The following is a 19,521-nucleotide window of genomic DNA, read 5'->3' as shown; positions in this document are numbered from 1 at the left end:
AAAGCAATGGGCAGGAGATGGATGGATCATTCAACAAATTCGTTTGGCACAGCTCAAAGGCGATCTTTTGACTGAGCACTTTAAGTCTTCACATTGCACACTAAAATGAATTGTAAGTGAATTGGAGTTAAATATAAAAACTCAAACTGAAATCCATTGACGTAAATATTTATCAAATGGCTAGAGTAGGGAGGACTTTCTAAATTTGGGAGCAATAGAAAAATTGCAAAAGACACATTAACTAGATCTGACCTTTGTTTTAGGAAAGAAATGGTGTATATGGAAAAATGAGAGACAAATAATAAACTAGGAAAAATATTTTCAGTGAAAATGACAGACTTAGATAATGCTAACTAGGTGATAATGTCTTTAATATGTAAATAATTAATCAGTAATAAGCAACTTAAGACCCCAATAAACAAATGAAGAAAGGGACCCAATTCACCAAAAAACCCAAATACATACAGTTCTCTTAAAACTTTTGACTTTGTGATACTTATAAATTCACAACAAAGTGCAAAGAAATGCAGAGGGAGGTCCCATCCACCCTGATGTACCCTCCCCTAATGTCAACATCTCTATAGGTTTTTTTTTTTTAAGAAAAAAATGTTAGACCTAATTCTTAACAAAGAAATGCAAATTACAACAATTTGTTTAACATACAGCTTTTCTAAATTATAGTATTCTATGCCCTTAAAGATATAGAGAAAACAGAGGTTCTTTTGTTAATGTGATTAAATCATATATGTATTACCTCTAACATTTTTCATAATTCTGCTTCTGAGGACTGATTGTAAGAAATAGTGAGATACAAGTATTATCTCATTGTTTATAAGAGACATTTGCAAACATGCTCATGATGTTTACAAATTTGGAAACGCCCTTAATTTCTAATACATAAAAGTGTCACTTTGTGACACACATATATAACAAAGTATCATCTATGAACTAAAGTTAATGTCTCAAGAAGCTACCATCCTGGGAAAAAGTTCGTAATATAATGTTAAATGAATATAGCAGACTATATAAAGACTACTGTGTGATCTAGTTTTTCAAACTTAAATCTGTATCTTTATATTATATATACATGCATACACATATATGTACCATACACACACACACACACACACACACACGTTTTAATAATAAAAAATACACCAGCAGGTTAATAGGGGCCACATCTGGGCAATGAGGCTTTAAGTGATAGGTATTTTATTTACATTTTTCTTTATTTTCCATTTTAAACATCTGTTACTCTTATCCTCAAGATAAATGTTACTTTTGAAAAAATGACTATGGTACAGTGTTGTTTGGGGAAAGTTTATAAATATATATTATACATAAATCAATGGACTGGGGAACATGTTCACTACTCAGTTCCATTTGCCCCAGTTTTATATATTTATATAAGTTTATACACACACACACACACACACATACAATTATTTTAAAGCAAAGCTATATGTATAAAAAGGATGGGAGAGAAATGTATCAAAATGCTTATAGTGGTTTTAGCCACAATGAGATACAACCTTACACCTGTCAGAATGGCTAACATTAATAACTCAGGCAACAACAGATGTTGGCGAGGATGCAGAGAAAGAGGATCTCTTTTGCATTGTTGGTGGGGACGCAAAGTGGTGTAGCCACTCTAGAAAACAGTATGGATGTTCCTCAAAAAACTAAAAATAGAACTACCCTACGACCCAGCAGTTGCACCACTAGGTATTTATCCAAGGGATGCAGGTGTGCTGTTTCGAAGGGACACATGCACCCCAATGTTTCTAGCAGCACCATCAACAATAGCCAAAGGATGGGAAGAGCCCAAATGTCCATCAATGGATGAATGGATAAAGAAGATGTGGTATATATATATATATATATATACAATGGAGTATTACTCGGCAATCAAAAAGAATGAAATCTTGCCATTTGCAACTATGTGGATGGAACTGGAGGGTATTATGCTAAGTGAAATTGGTCAGTCAGAGAAAGACAAATAATCATATGACTTCACTCATATGAGGACTTTAAAACACAGAACAGATGAACATAGGGAAGGGAAGCAAAAATAATATAAAAACAGGGAGGGAGGCAAAACCTAAGAGACTCATAAATATGGAGAACAAACTGAGGGTTGCTGGAGGGGGTGTGGGAGGGGGAATGGGCTAAATGGGAGAGGGGCATTAAGGAATCTACTCCTGAAATCATTGTTGCACTATATGCTAACTAATTTGGATGTAAATTTAAAAATTAAAATTTAAAAAATTTAAAAAATAATAATAGTTTATATTTCCTTAAAAAATGCTTATAGTGGTTTTAGTGTGATAGGATTATGAGTGTTCCTTTCCTTCCCTTTTTTTCTGTTTATCTTTGTTGATTTAAAAAAAATGATAGACAACCATGGAGGCCTTCCAACCTCGTGGGGAAATTGTTGAAGTGAACCGAGCAGGTTGATATGTAACAAGTGCGGTCCTGTGTGTGTAAGGTAGTATGCTGAGGCTTGGGGCTGCTGCAGCCCCATTGAGTTTTTTTTTTCAGTGGGTATTGATAGGACGTTTCTGGAGGTAGAACGTCAGAAGGGGCTAGCGTTAGGTATATTATTTTCATTGTTGATGAGCCAAGAAATCCTTCTGATCCATCCAACTAGGAGAAGGAAGATAGAGAGCAGGAGCGACTAGTAATGAATTAATGAACAGAACAAGTAAATAAATCATTAGAGTCTTATGTGGCAGCGACACACCAAAAGACACAGGAAGATTCTGCTGTTTCAGTGAGCATTAAAGGAGCTCAGTCATTCACTATGGTGTCTCCTGTTTTGAGGAGACATTCCTTTCCCTTGAAGGTGACCGCTGTGGCACTTGTTTATAGAGCCTAATGTGGTCTCTTTGTCAGGGCAGAAAAGAAGTCTGCTTCTCGCAAGGCTTTATGGGTATTAAAATGGGTAAGACCTTTGAATGACCAGGTGTCTTATGTAGGAAGAATCCAAGAGGAAGGGGTACCCATTTAAATGTGTTCCTGAAGTAAACATTTCATAAAGGGACCACTTGTCCTTTACTAATTATAAAAATCTGCTATGGTCCTTCTGTTATCGTATCCCCATCTTGGATATAATTTGTTTATGAGACTGAAGAGCGTATCCTGAACTCATAAAACTTCTGGAAAAGACATAATCTGCTGTAACTTTTGCTCTCCAAATATTCTGAGACTCCTTTATGACATACGTATGATGCAGAAGCTGTTCCTTTATCAGCCCCGTGAGAATTGTGAACTGTAGGGAAGTTGAGGGCAACAATCTTCTCTGAATTGAAGGAATTTAGACTGGGGAACATTCCTCAAGGTGTCACCTCTCCCTCCAAACCAAAGCCCGAAATAGAATCAGCCTCACCTTCCTCTTCCCTTCTGTAGTACCCTCTCTTCTACAGTCTTGGTCTCATGTGTTGAGTGCATTCTTTGCGCCACTCTTTCAGGCCAGTGCATCCTTATATCTCTCCAAAGCCAGCATAAAGCAGTTGCTCAATTTGTTGAGTTGTATTAAATTTTCACTTGCAAATTGAATAGAATGCACATTTCCAAACAAAGTATTTAGGACCTTCCCCGCGGGGAAGTTTAGACCCAGTGAAGTAGGGAAGGGAGGGCCATGCAAGATGGAAAAATCATGATACCCCATTATGTTGTTTGTAGAGAGGTTTATAAAGGGGATTGGGAGTTTCCATCCCTCTCAGAGTCATTTGTGGTTGGAGAGAGACAAAGAGAATTTATCTCATTCATCCATGAATAATGAATGATCTGCCACCAGGGGCACTTCTGGACCAAAACACACTGTGTATTTGTCAAGGGATGCCTCGAGAACAGCATATTGGCTTCTGGGAAAGCGTGGAGGCAGAAAAAGGCATTGTGGCTGCAAATCAGCCACGCAAGGACATACATTGAGTACAATTCAGAGGAAATTTTAGGATGAAAAGAAACATCCTGCAGTGGTAGAGAATAAGAGGATATGATTCAGAGAGTGTTACAATTTTCCCCCTCTTAACTGGAACCGAGACTGACCTTGGACAGTTTCTTTTTGCTTTGAGATTTGTTGCAGGTGCCTAAGCAGTGATAGTGCCTATAAAGTGAGGTGTCCGTGTGGGGGACACTTTTGTTTTTCATTTTGTTTTGTGTGAGGCTTGCTTCTCCTTGACTTTGGAGCTGACCTCTGCTTTGAGCTGCTTGTTTGCATGTGCCTGTGACCTTGTGTATCATGCAGCGAAATCAGTTGTTTATTTTTGCTTCTCTTGAGACTGTTTCTAATTATATGCATTTTTGTGTTTGTGTTTCAAATAGGAAAACTCCAGAGATGACAACCGAGCTCTGGTCCATCAGCTTTCCAATGAAAGTAGACTCTCCATCACTGACTCCCTTTCAGAGTTTTTTGATGCACAGGAAGTTCTGTTATCTCCAAGCTCTTCAGAAAATGAGGTTTGAGCACTGTTTTCAGTTAGGTGCCTCAAAATCTCTTTTGTTGTTTTACTCATTTGTTTAGAAATGCTAAACTCAGTGGGCTCTTTCTGCCGTTGCATTCTGAGGATCTTCTTGTAACTCCCACCCCCACAGAGAACACGAAAAGATACAAGACCTCAGGGAAAAGGTTGCAAAAGTAGAAGGTGTTGGGTACTTCCTCACTTCTGTTTCTTGATTTGTTATACCTCTTTTCAATTAGTGGTTAATGATTTTGACTATTAGCTATTTCATAATGTAATATTTCTACTACAGGGTTGGAAATTAGTATCTTATTTTTTTAATCACTGAATTTGACTAATTTATAACATGCAATTATTTTACTATAATTATTTTAATATGGCTATTATAATTAATTTATAATATATAATAATACGGTTTCATATTGATGCATAAAAATCATACTTTCCTAAATAAGCAAGTATCATAGTTGGCATTGCTTTGTGAAAATGTCAATTGATAATTTTACACCTTTCATATAGAAGTACTAATCTTATTTAATTTCCATGGAAGATCCTTTTTTCCCCACAAATAGTTGAAAGACAAATTATAATTATTCTGTGCAAACACTAGCAAATTCTGAAAGTGCAGTCTGAAATAATAAGAATTTTTTGTAATAACTAAGATCTTGAGTGTTTTCTTTGTGATAACTGCTCAAGAAAGTATAAAAATTTTAATAACAGGTGTTTGCCGTGAACGGCTTTCAGGCAGACTGGCGTTTGGACCTCTATGAAAGTAATCCAAAATTATTTCTGTAGGTTTTTAACATGAGATTCAAAATGTTTGATGATTTGGAGTAAAGGTTTAACGAAAATCTGGTTTGTTTATTCTTACTCAAATGTATTTTTCTTTTCCCATAGATTTCTGAGGATGACTCCTATGTCAGTGACATAAGTGATAACCTTTCCTTAGACAATCTCAGTAATGATTTAGATAATGAGAGACAGACCTTGGGTAAGATTTAAATTATTTGATGTCTGAAAGATTGCATCTTCAGTGAATACTAATAAGCATTAATAGAGTATCTTCTGCAGGTATAGAACTGTAACATGTTTTATATAAGAAAATTAAGACATGGTCCCCATCCTTGAGGTTTATATAATCTAGGTGAGGAATCAGCACTGACATGTGAAATATATATTCATTCAAATATGTCTACCCATGGAAAATTCGGTTTTATAAAGTAAGGGTATACCAGTTATCATATAAATACCAAAATTAGTGCAACAGATACCCCTAATATGGTCAGACATTCTCTCAGCAAGCACATTACAGTATAGCTTTTTGCCTTTAGATATCTAGTGGTTTTCATGCTTTAGGAATTCTGTAAGGCTTATGTAATAAGAACACCTGATCTAAGTGGTAATTCAACCTCAGATTCTTTAAGATAACACATTTAAAAGTAACAAATGGCTACTTCCTAGAAGAAGGGGATGGGCCGTCAGGGTATCTAAGACATCCCTTTATTACTGTTTATCCCAAGAGCAAAATGATACCAAGGAAATGTTAGTTTGCATTGTGGGGTACCTAGAGTGTCTGCCTATCCCCAAACAGCTCTGATTTAGGAGTTCAGTAAGCATACTGAAGTCTGTTTCAGAAAATGTGCTTAAGAAGAATTGGCCCATTGGACAGTTTTCTGCATGGGTCCTGTAGCATCAGACATTCCCAGTCTTGGTACTCAGTGTGCCTCGGGGTCTCCAGGTTGGCCTCTGCCACATACTGGGTACCCAGAGCACCACCTATTTTCATATCTACCCAGAGGATAGGGACCATGTCGGGGCTTTTTGTATTTTAGTGCTTCCCAGTTCAGAAAGTATGTGTGAAATATGATGATGAATTGTTATATGAATGCCAAAGAGCCTACACTTTGGGGACCACAAAAAAGGCAGGTAATTTTACCATTTTCTGGAAGTACATCCTTTTAGCATCATATCTGCTAGAAGTCTGATGCTCATTTTGCTCTATCTTGCTTGAAATGTTTCCAGAGAGATGAACACTTTGGTGGAAAAGTCCAATGGTTCAAAGGAGAAGACCAATAATGTAGGAGCTCCTTGTTTTTCTAGAAAAACAAGGAGGTGAATTGAAAGAGAAATCAAGAAACATCCACATCCCCTTGACAAACAGCACACACACTAAAATGGCACTCCCACTATGGACGAGGAAGATGGACAAATGCTGAAGTCTTTTTCTCTTTGAGGCCTGAGGGAGGGGCCAAGGGGAGCACAGGAATAGAGGGTTCAGAGGTCAAGGTTAGAAACAGAAGACTTGCCCTAAGACTCCAGCTGTGCTGAGGTGACATCAGCCAGGAAAAGCATAGAAGTCAAAGCTGGTTCTATCTTATTCCACAGCCATTTGGCTGGAATGGTGATCAGTGCATTGCCTTGGCTTCAACAAACACTGGGCCAAACCCAGCTTTCTTCGTCAGCAGAATTTGGAGGCAAAATAGGTGTCCTTCAGTTTAACTGTCTCTGTGGAAGATTAGATTTCTAAACATCAGTACTCTACTGAAAAGATTGGATGTAGACCTAACCTTAGCATCATACGACACAGCTTTGCCTACAAAAGGAAATAGGGATTGGATCAAGTTCTTGATAATTTATGATGTGAGAGTTTCTCTGAACCTATAGTAAATGCTAGATATTTAGAGTGATTCCTGTTAATTTCTTCCTCCCCAAATCAGGAGGCAAATATTGGGATCTATCACCATGATGGGTGCTGTGGGAGGTTCAGGGGTTAGGAATATAGATTCATGACTGGACTTCCTTGGTTAACCTCAGCTCTGCACTCACTGGTTATGTGTTCTAGTGCAAGTTACTTAAGAGATAATGTATGTAAAGTATATGTAAAAATAGATAATATATGTAAAATGCTTGAAGACTTGCTAGATAGGTATTACTCATTCATTGGTAGTAGTCACTCATCTAGTGTTGTTTCAAAATCTGGATTAGCAGAATCAAAGAAACTATTTTGAGATTACATGGAAAACTGTTTTTAAAAACTACCATCATTTGCAGCTGTTTACTTGGGTAAATCAGACTTTTGCTTATACCAATTCAACAATTAATTGGATGCTTAGATTAACATGAGACTATAGAGTGTGACCCCAGTTTCATACTTTTCTGTTCCTCAAAGCAGCCTCTTTATTCAGAGTGATTGGCTTTATAATGAGTAAATGTTAAACATTTTAAATAAATAAATATGTAGAAATAAAATGCCTGTTTCTCATGTGTTGGTGTAATGCAAAAGCTTTTATTTGAAAATAGGCTCAGCTGGGATGGGAAAAGAATTTCAGAGCCTGAGTCAATGGAAGTTGTTACAGAGGAAAAGATTGATAGATGTAAATACCTAAAGTGTAAGTGTTTTATGTGTCAGCTAACCACATGGACCAAATTTAAAGATCAGTGTCAAATGGGGATTTGATTGTAAAACAAATATAAAAACAAAAAATTTATGCCTTAATATGTAAATAGGAAAACATGATTCAGAAAAGAAGAAATATTCATGAAAGAATTACTAGGAATTTTTTAATGCAAGTTAAAGCAAGGAAATAACACCGTCCACCCAACAATTTGCCAAAAATTCAACATGAATGATGACAAGCCTGAAAAGGCCTCAGGAGATAGATGCACATATGCTGTTGATAAATGGGAAATCGATGTACCTTTTTTGAGGAGCCATCTGATCATGTGAATCAAATGTCTAAAAATGTTTATAGTCTTTGACATAGTAATTCCATGTCTATATATCCTAAGCAAATACTCAGAGGTATAATCAAATATCAAGAATAGAAATATTGAATACTTTTTTTTTTTTTGCATCATAGCAAAACACTGAAACAAATCTAAAAGTCCAACAGTAGATGAATGATTCAGTCGATTATGGCATATCTATAGCATGGAATTTTTTTTTTTACAGTCATTACAAATGATATTTTGGAAGAATTTTGAATAGCATGGAGAAATAGTTATGTTAATAAGCAGAACATAAAACTAGACGTGCTATATGAGCTATATGGATGGAGAAAATGCTACATGAAAACACTCCAAAACATAAACAGCTATTATATGCAGGTAGTGGGATAATGGACGACTGTTATTTCCCTTATCATTTTTCTGTAGTAAGCACAATTGTTTTTTTTATCAGAATTGGACGTGATTTTTTAAAAAGAGCTTAAAAGTGTTGTTAAGCAGGGTTTCAAGTGCTTTTTAAAAATTTAAAGAGTTTAAAGGTATAAATAGTAAACTGCTGTGAGCATAGAAATCTAGTTTCCAGTTTTATCATAAGTGTATATAAGCGGTGAGTCACTAACGTCTGAGCAGGAACTTGAAGACTTCCCTTGCGAATAAACTCTGTGAGTTTTAGTGCGTGTAATTTTGGGTACTTCATTTAGCCGTGCAGAATTCTTTTTATTTTCTGACATTCGGTCATATTCCAGATAACTGAGATTAATAGTAAACTTGAGTACTTGTCGGGTCGGGTTTTATTCACGGTTTCGTTTTTTTTGTTTGTTAGTTTGTTTGATTTTACCTAAATAATAAAATGAAAAGTCTTCTAGAGACAGTGAGGCTGATGTCCCTTTCAGGGCCTGTGCTTGAAAGCGGTGGGGACGCAAAGTCCAAAAGAAGAAGTTGCTTGCCAGCTCCGTGTCCCAACGCCAGTAACATCAGCCTGTGGAACATCCTGAGGAACAACATAGGGAAGGACCTGTCCAAGGTGGCAATGCCGGTGGAGCTGAACGAGCCGCTGAACACCCTGCAGCGGCTCTGCGAGGAGCTGGAGTACAGCGAGCTTCTGGACAAGGCCGCACAAGTCCCCAGCGCCTTGGAAAGGATGGTGAGGAGTCACTCCTCTGGCTGTGCTGTCTGGCCCCTGCTCCGGAGTCACCCGGCCCCTCGGGGGGGGCCCGGCAAAGCTAAGACGGGCAGGGTCAGAGCTCCCTGGCTCCTCTGGTTTTCGTTTGGATTATCCTTGAAGTGGGTTCATTTCTCACCAACATCTAGTTCCCCTGTGCCTGGTTATTTTCAGTCACCTCGATAGGATTTGCCATGTGGGGGAGCCTCTCTGTGACAGTTGGTGCCTGTGGGTAGTTCTGCTCTGTGGTTTTACGCTTCCTTTTTCTCCAGAACCTTCCAAGTGATGGTTCTGTTATGCCTGGCTGTAAAACATTGTCTTGAGGGCTGTCTGTGTGTTTATTTTTACTATCCCGGGTGGACAGAATTTAATTTCTTGTGCTGTTTTTCTTTTCCAGGGTAAATTTCCCTTGAGAATGTTTTTATTTTGGGAGTTGTCCCACTAGCAACTAGATTTTTGAAAAATAACATTCAAGGTTTTTACGTAAGAAAGATTATTGTTCCACCCCCACTCGTATTCTGTAGAGTAAGTTTTTTTTTTTTTTTTTTTAAAGCTCTACTTAGAGCCTAGAAACACTTAGTGGTGTGATTCTCATCCTTCTCCTGTCTTATGGGGTGGAGATAAGGGGACCATGGTTATAAGATGATGGCCAAATCAGCCCTTTCTGTGACCAGCTGAATTTGTTCTTTGAAAATGAGTATTCTTCCCTCTTTTTGCTCCCTCATATGTTACCTGCTCCACAGTAAGGTCATTGTTTGGATGGGAGGCTGGGACTTCAGTGTCTTCCCCCAAATGCAGAGTCTCTATCCTGGGCATTTACTGATGGGCCATATCAGAGTCTGCACACCCCCTGGGCTTCATGGACCTAACCCTATGTCATCCTCTCACTGATGGAGGACACCATTCTTTTCTAAATTCTAAGCAGTCCCTAGTTTTGACCCTCATTAAAACTTCATTATTTTAGTGATTTGAAGATGAAGGGGAAATCTAACTATGGATGAAAGAGACATCCCGCTGTAGGTCCACAGTCTCCAGGGACTTCTCCATCAAAGAGACTTTCTTGATCCTAATGATAATAAGAGCAAGAGAGAAAAAAACAAGCTGTGTGTGTGTGTGTGTTTTATCTTCTTTGTTACCATTTCCCAGAGAATTTCTGCTGAACAAAGGGAGGCAAGTAGCTTCTAAAGCAAGTGTGAAAAGTCAACATTCGTGGACAGCTCTTTTCTTTAAAGAAAAGATTGGCTTTGAAGATGAAAATATTCTTCAAGGTGTTTCATTCTTGTGGTGATTGAGAGCCCCTTAGGATGTCAGCTGATTGATTGGTGGAATTGACCTTGAGAAGGAGTTTGAGGGAAGGCTTTGCATTCAAGTACAATGCATCTGGAAAGGAAAGTGCAGGAAGGCATTGTGCAGCAACCCTGTCCCTGGGTTGTTTACTGCCCTGCAGGTCAGCTCATGCCCCTGAATAGATTCTCTCTCATGTTGCCTCAAAGGAGGATGCTTCATTGTGCCTGTTCCCTCCCTCACTTCTCCCCCGACCCAGCATTATGGATGACACCAGGTTCTGTCATAAATGTTGTTACATTTTAAATTGTGAAGGTGATTCAGGGTCGATCCAACATTCCAGAGAGGCAGTGTGAACTTTCTTCAGCCAGTAGAACACATATGGGGAAGCAAAGAGAAGAGCAGATACCCGGACTTTGAGAACAAAGACAGAATTGAGCCTCCTGAACTGAGTTTTTATAAGCTAACCAGATGCTCTGCAGTATTCTATAGTGTGAGTGGTTAAGGTGGGTCCTATTGCAGAAGGCTTAAGAAAAGTTATATGACTAGTGAAAGACACTCAGAATGGATAGCATCAAATAACCCCCCCACCCCCACCCCCCCACACACAATATAAGAAACCTCATGAAATGTGCTGGGAAGAGGAGACATTGGGGTTGTTAACTAGGTTCAATTTCTGCACCCCACCCCTTGCCAAAAAAGGCAAAAAGAATAACGCATCTCCTTGGTGCCCCAAAAGGAGAACTTGATGGTGACAGCCTCACAGTGAGTGCTTATTTCATGTTTACCTATAGTTTTTTCCTTCCTTTATCTTTTGATTTTTCATTTTTCCTCCCAGAAAGCAAGACACTTTTAAAGGCACTGTGCCCTGTCCTGGGACTTGTTACCCAGACAGGGAATTACTATCACAGATTTCCTTTTGTCAAAATGAGTTTGTAGGTTTCTACAGTATCAAATTAGGAAGGGTTGCTTGTTCCTGGATTTGGGGAAGTTTGGCTTTTTTTATGCTCTTCTTCTCTCTCCTTCCTGAAAATCAGGATTCACAGATTTCTTCGGGTTTAGAGGTACTGAACTTAACAGCTCAAAAACAGGGTAGATCCCTTGATAAATATCATCCTCTTGAAAGCCTCTTTTTAGGCATCAGAACAGATGGACAGTTTGAAAATGTTTGGTTCACTGGTCTCTAGGCCAAGATGGACATTATTTAAACCTGCAACTTTAAGCCAAAGTTAGTTTGGTGGTCTCTAAACCAGAGACAAATTGTTGGCTTTCCAAAACAAACCATAAAGAGAGAAATAAAGGTTTTATTTTCTTCATGTGTTTGTAAAACGATTTCTTGGAGACCAAGAAATAATAAATCTCTTTCTTCCTTCTCCTCAGGTGTACGTGGCAGCCTTTGCTGTATCAGCATATGCATCTAGCTATTTCCGAGCTGGGAGCAAGCCCTTCAATCCTGTTCTTGGAGAAACCTATGAGTGTATCCGCGAGGACAAAGGCTTCCGGTTTTTCTCAGAGCAGGTGGATATGTACCCTTTCTGTTTATTATGTATACCCTTTTCGTCCACTGGTGCTAGAGGAGTCGCTTACGCTTTCTATTACATCTGCTTTTGAAATAATTATTGTCCACTTTTCACTGGCTTTAAGCAACTTAGATAATTACAGTGCTTTTACACATAAAGAGAAGGAACGATTTCCCTTCACCTGAAACCTAGTTGCCCCCAGGCACTTGAAGGTACTAGCAATGCTGAGCGAGCCTTTGACCATAGGCATCAACAGCACCCTTTGTGTAAAGTCATAGTGAGGCAACTTTTCAAACTGTGATTTAAGGTTTAAAGTAAGATGCCCCCTTACTCATTGACATTGTCCTTCTAGAGGATGAATGCCCCCATCAGAATGGATAGCATCAAATAACGGCATTATTCTTGATTCCATTTAAGAGGAACCATTCATTCATATATTTATTTAATCACTGAATCTTTCCCGAGCATGTCACACATATCCAGCCTAGTTCCAGGTGTGGGGAGACTGCAGTGGGCTGGGGGCTGGGGTCAGTGTTGGTCTTCCTCTAATGGATGGACATACTTTATACTTATGTAGCCTGAGTTCCTTGAGGTTCCATGAGACTTGCCCACCTAAGCATTAGCAGGTAATAATATTTAGGAACAAAGAGCAGGGTGTCTGGTGCTGGCCTAGTTTCAAATCTCAGCTCTAGCTCTCAACAGGTTTGTTTGTAACCCAGCGCAAATTACTTAGCTTCAGTTTCCTCCTTAAAGTGGAAATAGTAACAGTGGTACAGACCTCAGACGGCTTTGTGACAGTTAAATGAGATACTCTCTACAATGCACTCGGAACGGTGTCTGATACATGGAGTATAAAGCCTTAGATGAGTGTCTGCTGTCATTATTATGACAGCGTAGTTGGTAATAGCGGAATATTGGGAACCTCTCAAGGATCTGTCGATATGGAATTATTTCGCTAAGATAGGATGCATTGATACAGAAAATAAAAAATAATCCTCTCACCCCTGCTTATGACAGCGACTGGACATGTCTGCCCTCTGTATGTCCCTAAATGTTAGCCCAGGAACATGAAACACAGTTGCTTCGCTACGTTTCTCTCCTCCCAGTTCTTAGAAAACTGAGGAAAAATGGGTGGGTTGCTAGAATATTGCTTTCCTTCCTGTTGCCTTGCTGCCCCCTTTATCAGTGGATTTGCATTTGGGGGGTAGGGAAGGAAAGCTGGTATAGCTGACAGACTTAAGAGTATGGTGCTTGTCTCAACTAGAAATTACAAGCAATGTTCTCTGAAACCCAAAGGAGAATGACTATACAATAATCCCAAAGCACATCTTTAGTAGATTGCCAGTTAGAAGCTAAAACAGGAAATTAAACACTGATATTGGGGATGCGGGGGGTTAAATCAGTAGTTAAAAGGATAAGATAATTAGATTCAGATTCAACTGGGTTATTTAAATACTAATGCTAAAATGGAATGAGAATAAATGAAAATATAATTTGGTTACCATGGCATTATATGCGTTCATGCGAAAAAATAAAGGCCAAAAATAGCCTGGACTACAGCAGACAATCAGGACAGGATGAGTGGTATAAGGAAAGAGTTAGTAACGTGAGCTGGTGTAAAGCTGAGCTTCAATCCCATGAGCCCCTGACAGGGCAGGGCCAAATTCCGGATCTGCTTGTGTACCTCCAGTGGTGCCATGGAGAGAGAAAGCAGAGCTCCTGGGCACATGGGCACAAAGACAGAAAGAGCATTACATAACTTAGTCTTTGGTTCCGTGAAATGGATCCCAAAGAAATAAGCAAGAAAGAGATCTAGTCATTGTTAGTAGCAGAAGTGTGCTCGATGTAACGTAGACCCGCTTTCCAACCCTAACCCCACCACATGCTCTGTGTGTGGCCTTGTACGAGCTACTTAAACTTTCTGAGCCTCAGTAGTGTCTTTATAAAATAGGAATGATTGTGCTTAGCTGCGACTCATAGGTCGCAGTAAGGCTCTAGTGAAATAATACACTGAGATATAAAATACTTGCACTGAAGACGGTAAACGTTCAGCACGTGGTTATTGCTCTCATATTTAGAGGCAACTTTTAAAGTGCTTTCTAATATGCAGTGTCAAGAATAGTAAATAAGATATACTGTATCTATTCCACTAATTCAAGTGGTTTGAAGAGGGCATCCTGTCACTGGCGAGTCTCTGACAGAAAGTCAGCCACGAAGCGGCCGGGAGTCCTCACAGCTGACATCCCTATGGTAGCACCAGCAGTCCTGCTCATGATGGAGCCACTTCACCCGTCTGGAATTTAGCCTATGGCCTCAGATACCCAAGAATGGATGAGTCTTTCAGGCACAGACTCACTCTAGCTAATCCTTCAGGAAACTGATATATAAACAAGAGTGCTGTTCTATGCATTTACTAGCATTTACTATAAAAAAAATAGACTTCTTACGGGGACCAGAGGGCCTTGGTCGCATGACCCAGCATACTTTCGCCATAAACAGATCACTTGGGAACCCGGAATTTAATCACCAGGTAAGTGTACAATAAGAAGGGGAGGTGGCTGTGGAATTTGATGTGCTCCGCTGCCCGTTGCCCCAGGAGTGGAAAGGGTTTTGTCCAGGGCTCCTTTTCCGGGCCACCAGGAGACTCTTCAGTTCAGCCTCCTGCACTCCCCCTCTCACCCTTATTTATGATGACCAGCTGACCCGTTGTGCAAGAAGACCTAATTTAACATATCTAAAGAGCGTGCCAGGGTGTTTGTTGTGTCTCATGCCGGCACCTGCCAAGATGGCCCTTTCTGCTTCCGGCCTAGGAGACAGTCTCCCTTTATGGAGACAGCATGACTCTACCGTCATGCATTATATACGTGTGATAATACATCAGCTTTCAGAGTTTGGGGCCTTCTTTGCTTTATTACACCTCTCCACAGTGAGTAGAGTTTACCGAATGATTAATAAACTGGGTAGGACCTCCAAATGAGTATTTTAGGGTGGAAGTTTATTCTAACAAGGACCTTGATAGAAACCATGTATCCAAGTGAAAGGACCTGGAAGGAAACTAGGGTAACTCAACTCTTCCACTGAGTTTTCTAGATTTGAAAAGCAGTGTCTGTCCTTTTCTGGAAGCCTTTGGATGTTGTTGCTTTGTGGTTTGGTTGGGGGTGTGGATGTTCGACGCAGTCAGTGGCCAAAAAATTTGAAGTAATTGCTACTTCGCAGAGTTTGGCTGCATCACAGCTTGCTCCTCTGTATTGTTTCTCACCTAAGCAACCCCCAAATGCAATATGAAAATGACTCATGGGGTCAGAAACCAGAGAAAGCATTTGCTGTTCACATTTTCCTTAGAAAAATGAACTGTTAGGTTTGCGGAGTGCTTTATGCTTTTCGGACTTGTGCAGGATCTTATTTGGTCTTCAAAGTACTCGCTGTGTGGCAGATGAGGTGAGGATCAATTCTAGGCAAGAAGACGGAGGCCTGGAACATTAGCATCTCCCAGTGCCCTGCACCAGAAATGTTGGAATGTTTCCATTCCGGTGGCCTCCCTGCCTCACCTTTCTTGGAGTCTCTTGTAAGTGTAGTTACTCAGAGCTGCCAAGGCCACTGGCTACCAATGGGAATAGAGCATTATGTGCGCCGATCAGACTCTGGGACTTTGCCTGCCATTGTCACTTACACCTTTCATCCTCCAAACCCACATAGGACTTTGTTCCCAGCTCCCACTGTGGTCTGGGGAGTGGCCTTTGTGAATGAGCAACATTCAGGAGTAAGTCATAAACATTCCTGTCCTGTGTTCTAACCCCTGGCAGTTCTACCTTCTCTGGGGAGGAGTTTGCTTTGTGCCAAGAAATGTGATTCAGCCTCTGTTGTCTAAATAAGCTCAGAAAAAGGGGGAATTCAAAAATGACTTCCTTTTTCTGAAGTCCTTTTTGAATTCCCCCTTTTTCTCCTCAGGGACTAAGCATCCTGCTGGTAGGTTCTTCCTTATTCAGTTCCCCTGCTGCCTGGCACAGGGCTAGCAAGCTGGCTCAGGGTTTCATCAGGGACTGGACAGGTCAGAAAACTTGTTTCAGTTAACTTTGCTTCTCTTTTTATACCTTTGGGAGAGGTTTGGTATCTAAAGGACATGCAGTTAAGCTATTACCTAAAAGTGGCTATCCCTGATTATCTGGAACTTCAGCTGTCCAATCACTGTTCGAGTCATTTTTACCATTGATCCCACCCCCCAGACCCTCCTCCTCCAGCCATGTACTGTTGAGAGTTCGTGACAGAAAAGCTGAATGGAGTTACTGAGGGTTACTAAAATGTAAGAGGTTCAAATGAAGTCTTTTTTCCTTTGATCTTCTTGCTTAGCCCTCAGCCCTTCTTGCTTTTCAGTTACTCATCAAGAGAACCCTGAACATACATTCTTGGACAGACTTATAAATACCACTCCTATCACTTCTCTCCCTGCCCGTCACCCCTCAGTGGTTCTTTGATCTACTAGTAGGCAGAGTTAGTTACTACTGATTAAAGTGGCATCTTATTTAAAGACGTTATCAGAAAAGGAAATTCAGGCTGTTCAAATAAAACTAGCAATAAATGGAATACAAGGCAAGTAAACCAGTGCTTTTCACGTCTGGGTCAAGTCCTCGCTTCACGTGTTTTTGTTTCTGTTTTGTCAAGAAGCCACGTGCTTGTCAAACCAGGTGATTAACTCTGAACATGGGGGAAGAGAAAATAATTGGCAGTTGCATTCTCCCAAAGATCAGGCCAGCAGCCTTGGCATCATCCTTAATAGCTTTTTCTTAGAATCCATATCCTATTTATCAGCAAATCCTGGGGTCTTCCTTCAGAAGCCTTCCTTCCAAAGCCAGCCATTTTCACTGCCTCCCCCACTGGGGCTAGCCACCAAGCCCAAGCAAAGGCAATCAGTGACTGGGATTGTTGTGATAGACTCATTCACTGGTCTCTTGTTTCCATAGCCAATTCCTCACCCAAAAGCCAGAGCGATTGCTTCAAAATGCAAGTAACACCTGCTCTAAAACCTCCAGTGATTTCCCTTGTCACTTGGAATAAAATCCAAACTCCTGGCCATGGCCCCACAAAGCCCCACCAGGATGCTAGCTCCAGAGAGCATGCCTGTCCCACCTCTGCTCATTCAGCTCCAGGCACTTTTTGCCTCTCTTCAAACACACGGAGTGTTTGCCAGCCCTGAGCAGTGCCCGTGCTGTCTGGGATGCACTTATCCCAGTTTTCCACGTGCTTAACTTCCTTATTTCTCTTAGCCCCAGACACTTCCACTGTAGAGTCCTGCCCCTACCACCATGTCTGGGATAGCATTCCTGTTTACCATCCCCCCATCCTCACGCCTTGCTTTCTTCTTAACGCATGGCACAACTGAAAAATTATGTACTCATTTCTTTATTATCTATCTTGCAATCATGAAGGTTTTTGTTTCTTTTATTTCTCATTGTATCCCCAGTGACTAGGACAGTGCCTGACATATCATATGCTTTTTCTTTCTTTTTTTTTCTTTCTTTTTACTGATTAGTAAATGACAAATGCTGTGGGAAGAATGGCCACTTGGTCCCTCTCTGCATGATTTCTTACCTAGCACTTGTCCTCTTTTCCACAAGCTGACCTTCAAGATAGGAGGCGAGTCAGGAGCTAGGAAGACTGAAAAATTAGGTCTCTGGACAGCTGCAGAAGTGATGTATCTAAGGGGTATTTTTCTAAATTTAAAAAAGATATACTTACAAAAATACACAAATATTGAAATATACTCTTTCCCCATCTGCCTCTCCCCATACCACTTGCCTCTTCTATAAAGTACATTCAAAACATAAATCAAAAATGATTAGGTTCTAATCAGAAATGATTAATGATTAGGTAAGTCTTGAGATATACAGATAAATTATAAGAATTTTCAACCACTAGGGGAACTCACTGGTTTTGGGCTTGTGGAAAGAAAGATCCATATAAATACCTGCACAATAAAAACCATATATACTAATTTCCTGAATGTTTGAGAATCTTAACCAATTAGAAAATGCTCTTATTTGATTGGGATGGTGGAGAGGGATGATAAGAACCCCTTTAAATTGGATTTATCCAGTAGCCTGACAGACAGGACAGTGTCCGCTTCAGGGCTGGGTCAGTTCAGACTCAAACTCAAAATCCAATGCCTTTCTGGGTTACATCTGGGTTAAGATATAACAGGAATAGAAACTCAATCAAATCCCATACTAAGGTTAGATTGTGCCCATCATTCTCTACTCCAGTAGATTTTAGAAAGATTGCCATCAACAAAGATTAAATTACGAACCTTGAGTTACCCCCTTTCGATGGGCCCTTTGAGTTAGTCTAAGCCTTGGTATAATCTTTTTCCATTTGGCTGACATCCACTGATGCTGGGATTTGAAGAAGACATTGGGAATAGATGTTAGATTTAGAGCATTTTGAAGTCAGAGGGATCCTCAGACCTCATTTTACAAAGAAATAAATGAGACTCAGAATAGAAGGTCAGACTCCAAAGATTCTTTGTCTAAGTATTCTCGAGATGGGAACTTAATGGTGTGCAGAGGCTTTGGGAAGTGACCAGAGCTCAGCCTTGAGAACAGCCATAGAGAGGCAGCTAGGACATAAAGCAAAGAGCATTGGATTTGGAATCAGAAGACCTTGGTGTAAAGCACCACCACTTGTCACTTAGTAACTGTGTAGCATTGGATGGGTCCTTTGTTTCCTAATTTATAAAATAAGGCGAATGAAGACACAAGGTTACCATGATAACTAAGTGGAAATACTACTCATGAAAAATGGCTAAAATTTAGTCTCCGCCCACTTCATACCAGTGGATGATCCTGACACATTAATTGTGTCTTCTTTTTGTTTGCAAAGTCACTGGCATTAGCCCTATTTTACAGATGAGGTCACTCAGGCCCAAGATGTTTAAAAACTTGCTCAAGGCCATTCGGCCAGTAGATGATGTTGCCTGGTTAGGACCTATATCTATGGAACCCTAAAAGTGCTCCCTTGTTCCCTGACACTTAGTGTAGCACATGGCAGATGTTCCAGAAATATTTCATGAATAAATACCTGTTGTGAGGAAATATATCGAAGAAAACGAAGACACCAATTTCATTTTCCTGAGAAGCTTTGTAAACTTCTTAAAAGAAATGTGCACCAAATAAATCACTCCCAAAGGCCTTTTTAAGCCAGAAAAAAAACAAATAAGCAAAATCATTGATACTGTGAATGTTGAGATTTACTCATTCAGGAAACATCCTTTGAACCCATGTAAAGTCATTCTGCGAAGCACTGATTCATGTATCTGACATAATAGTTTTAAAAGGTCGAGGTTGCCTTTTTATGGGACATATATATGCTTTAT

The 19,521-nt window shown here is 39.9% G+C and overlaps 1 protein-coding gene across 8 annotated transcripts in view; it reads left to right on the top strand.

The window, feature by feature from the left end:
• The window catches only part of OSBPL3 (oxysterol binding protein like 3), a 178,505-nt gene that overhangs the window by 135,573 nt on the left and 23,411 nt on the right, over positions 1–19,521 (top strand). For all 8 annotated transcript variants that reach the window (XM_045495111.1, XM_045495108.1, XM_045495110.1 and 5 more), the window contains 4 exons: positions 4,327–4,461; positions 5,361–5,454; positions 9,083–9,333; positions 12,016–12,153. In XM_045495111.1, coding sequence (XP_045351067.1) covers positions 4,327–4,461; positions 5,361–5,454; positions 9,083–9,333; positions 12,016–12,153 — 618 coding nt within the window. The remainder of the gene's footprint in view (positions 1–4,326; positions 4,462–5,360; positions 5,455–9,082; positions 9,334–12,015; positions 12,154–19,521) is intronic.

The sequence above is a fragment of the Leopardus geoffroyi genome, chromosome A2 (assembly GCF_018350155.1).
Source record: "Leopardus geoffroyi isolate Oge1 chromosome A2, O.geoffroyi_Oge1_pat1.0, whole genome shotgun sequence".
NCBI classification, from domain to species: domain Eukaryota; kingdom Metazoa; phylum Chordata; class Mammalia; order Carnivora; family Felidae; genus Leopardus; species Leopardus geoffroyi.
Note: the sequence above shows the minus strand (reverse complement) of the source record. Positions and strands in the feature narration are given on the sequence as shown.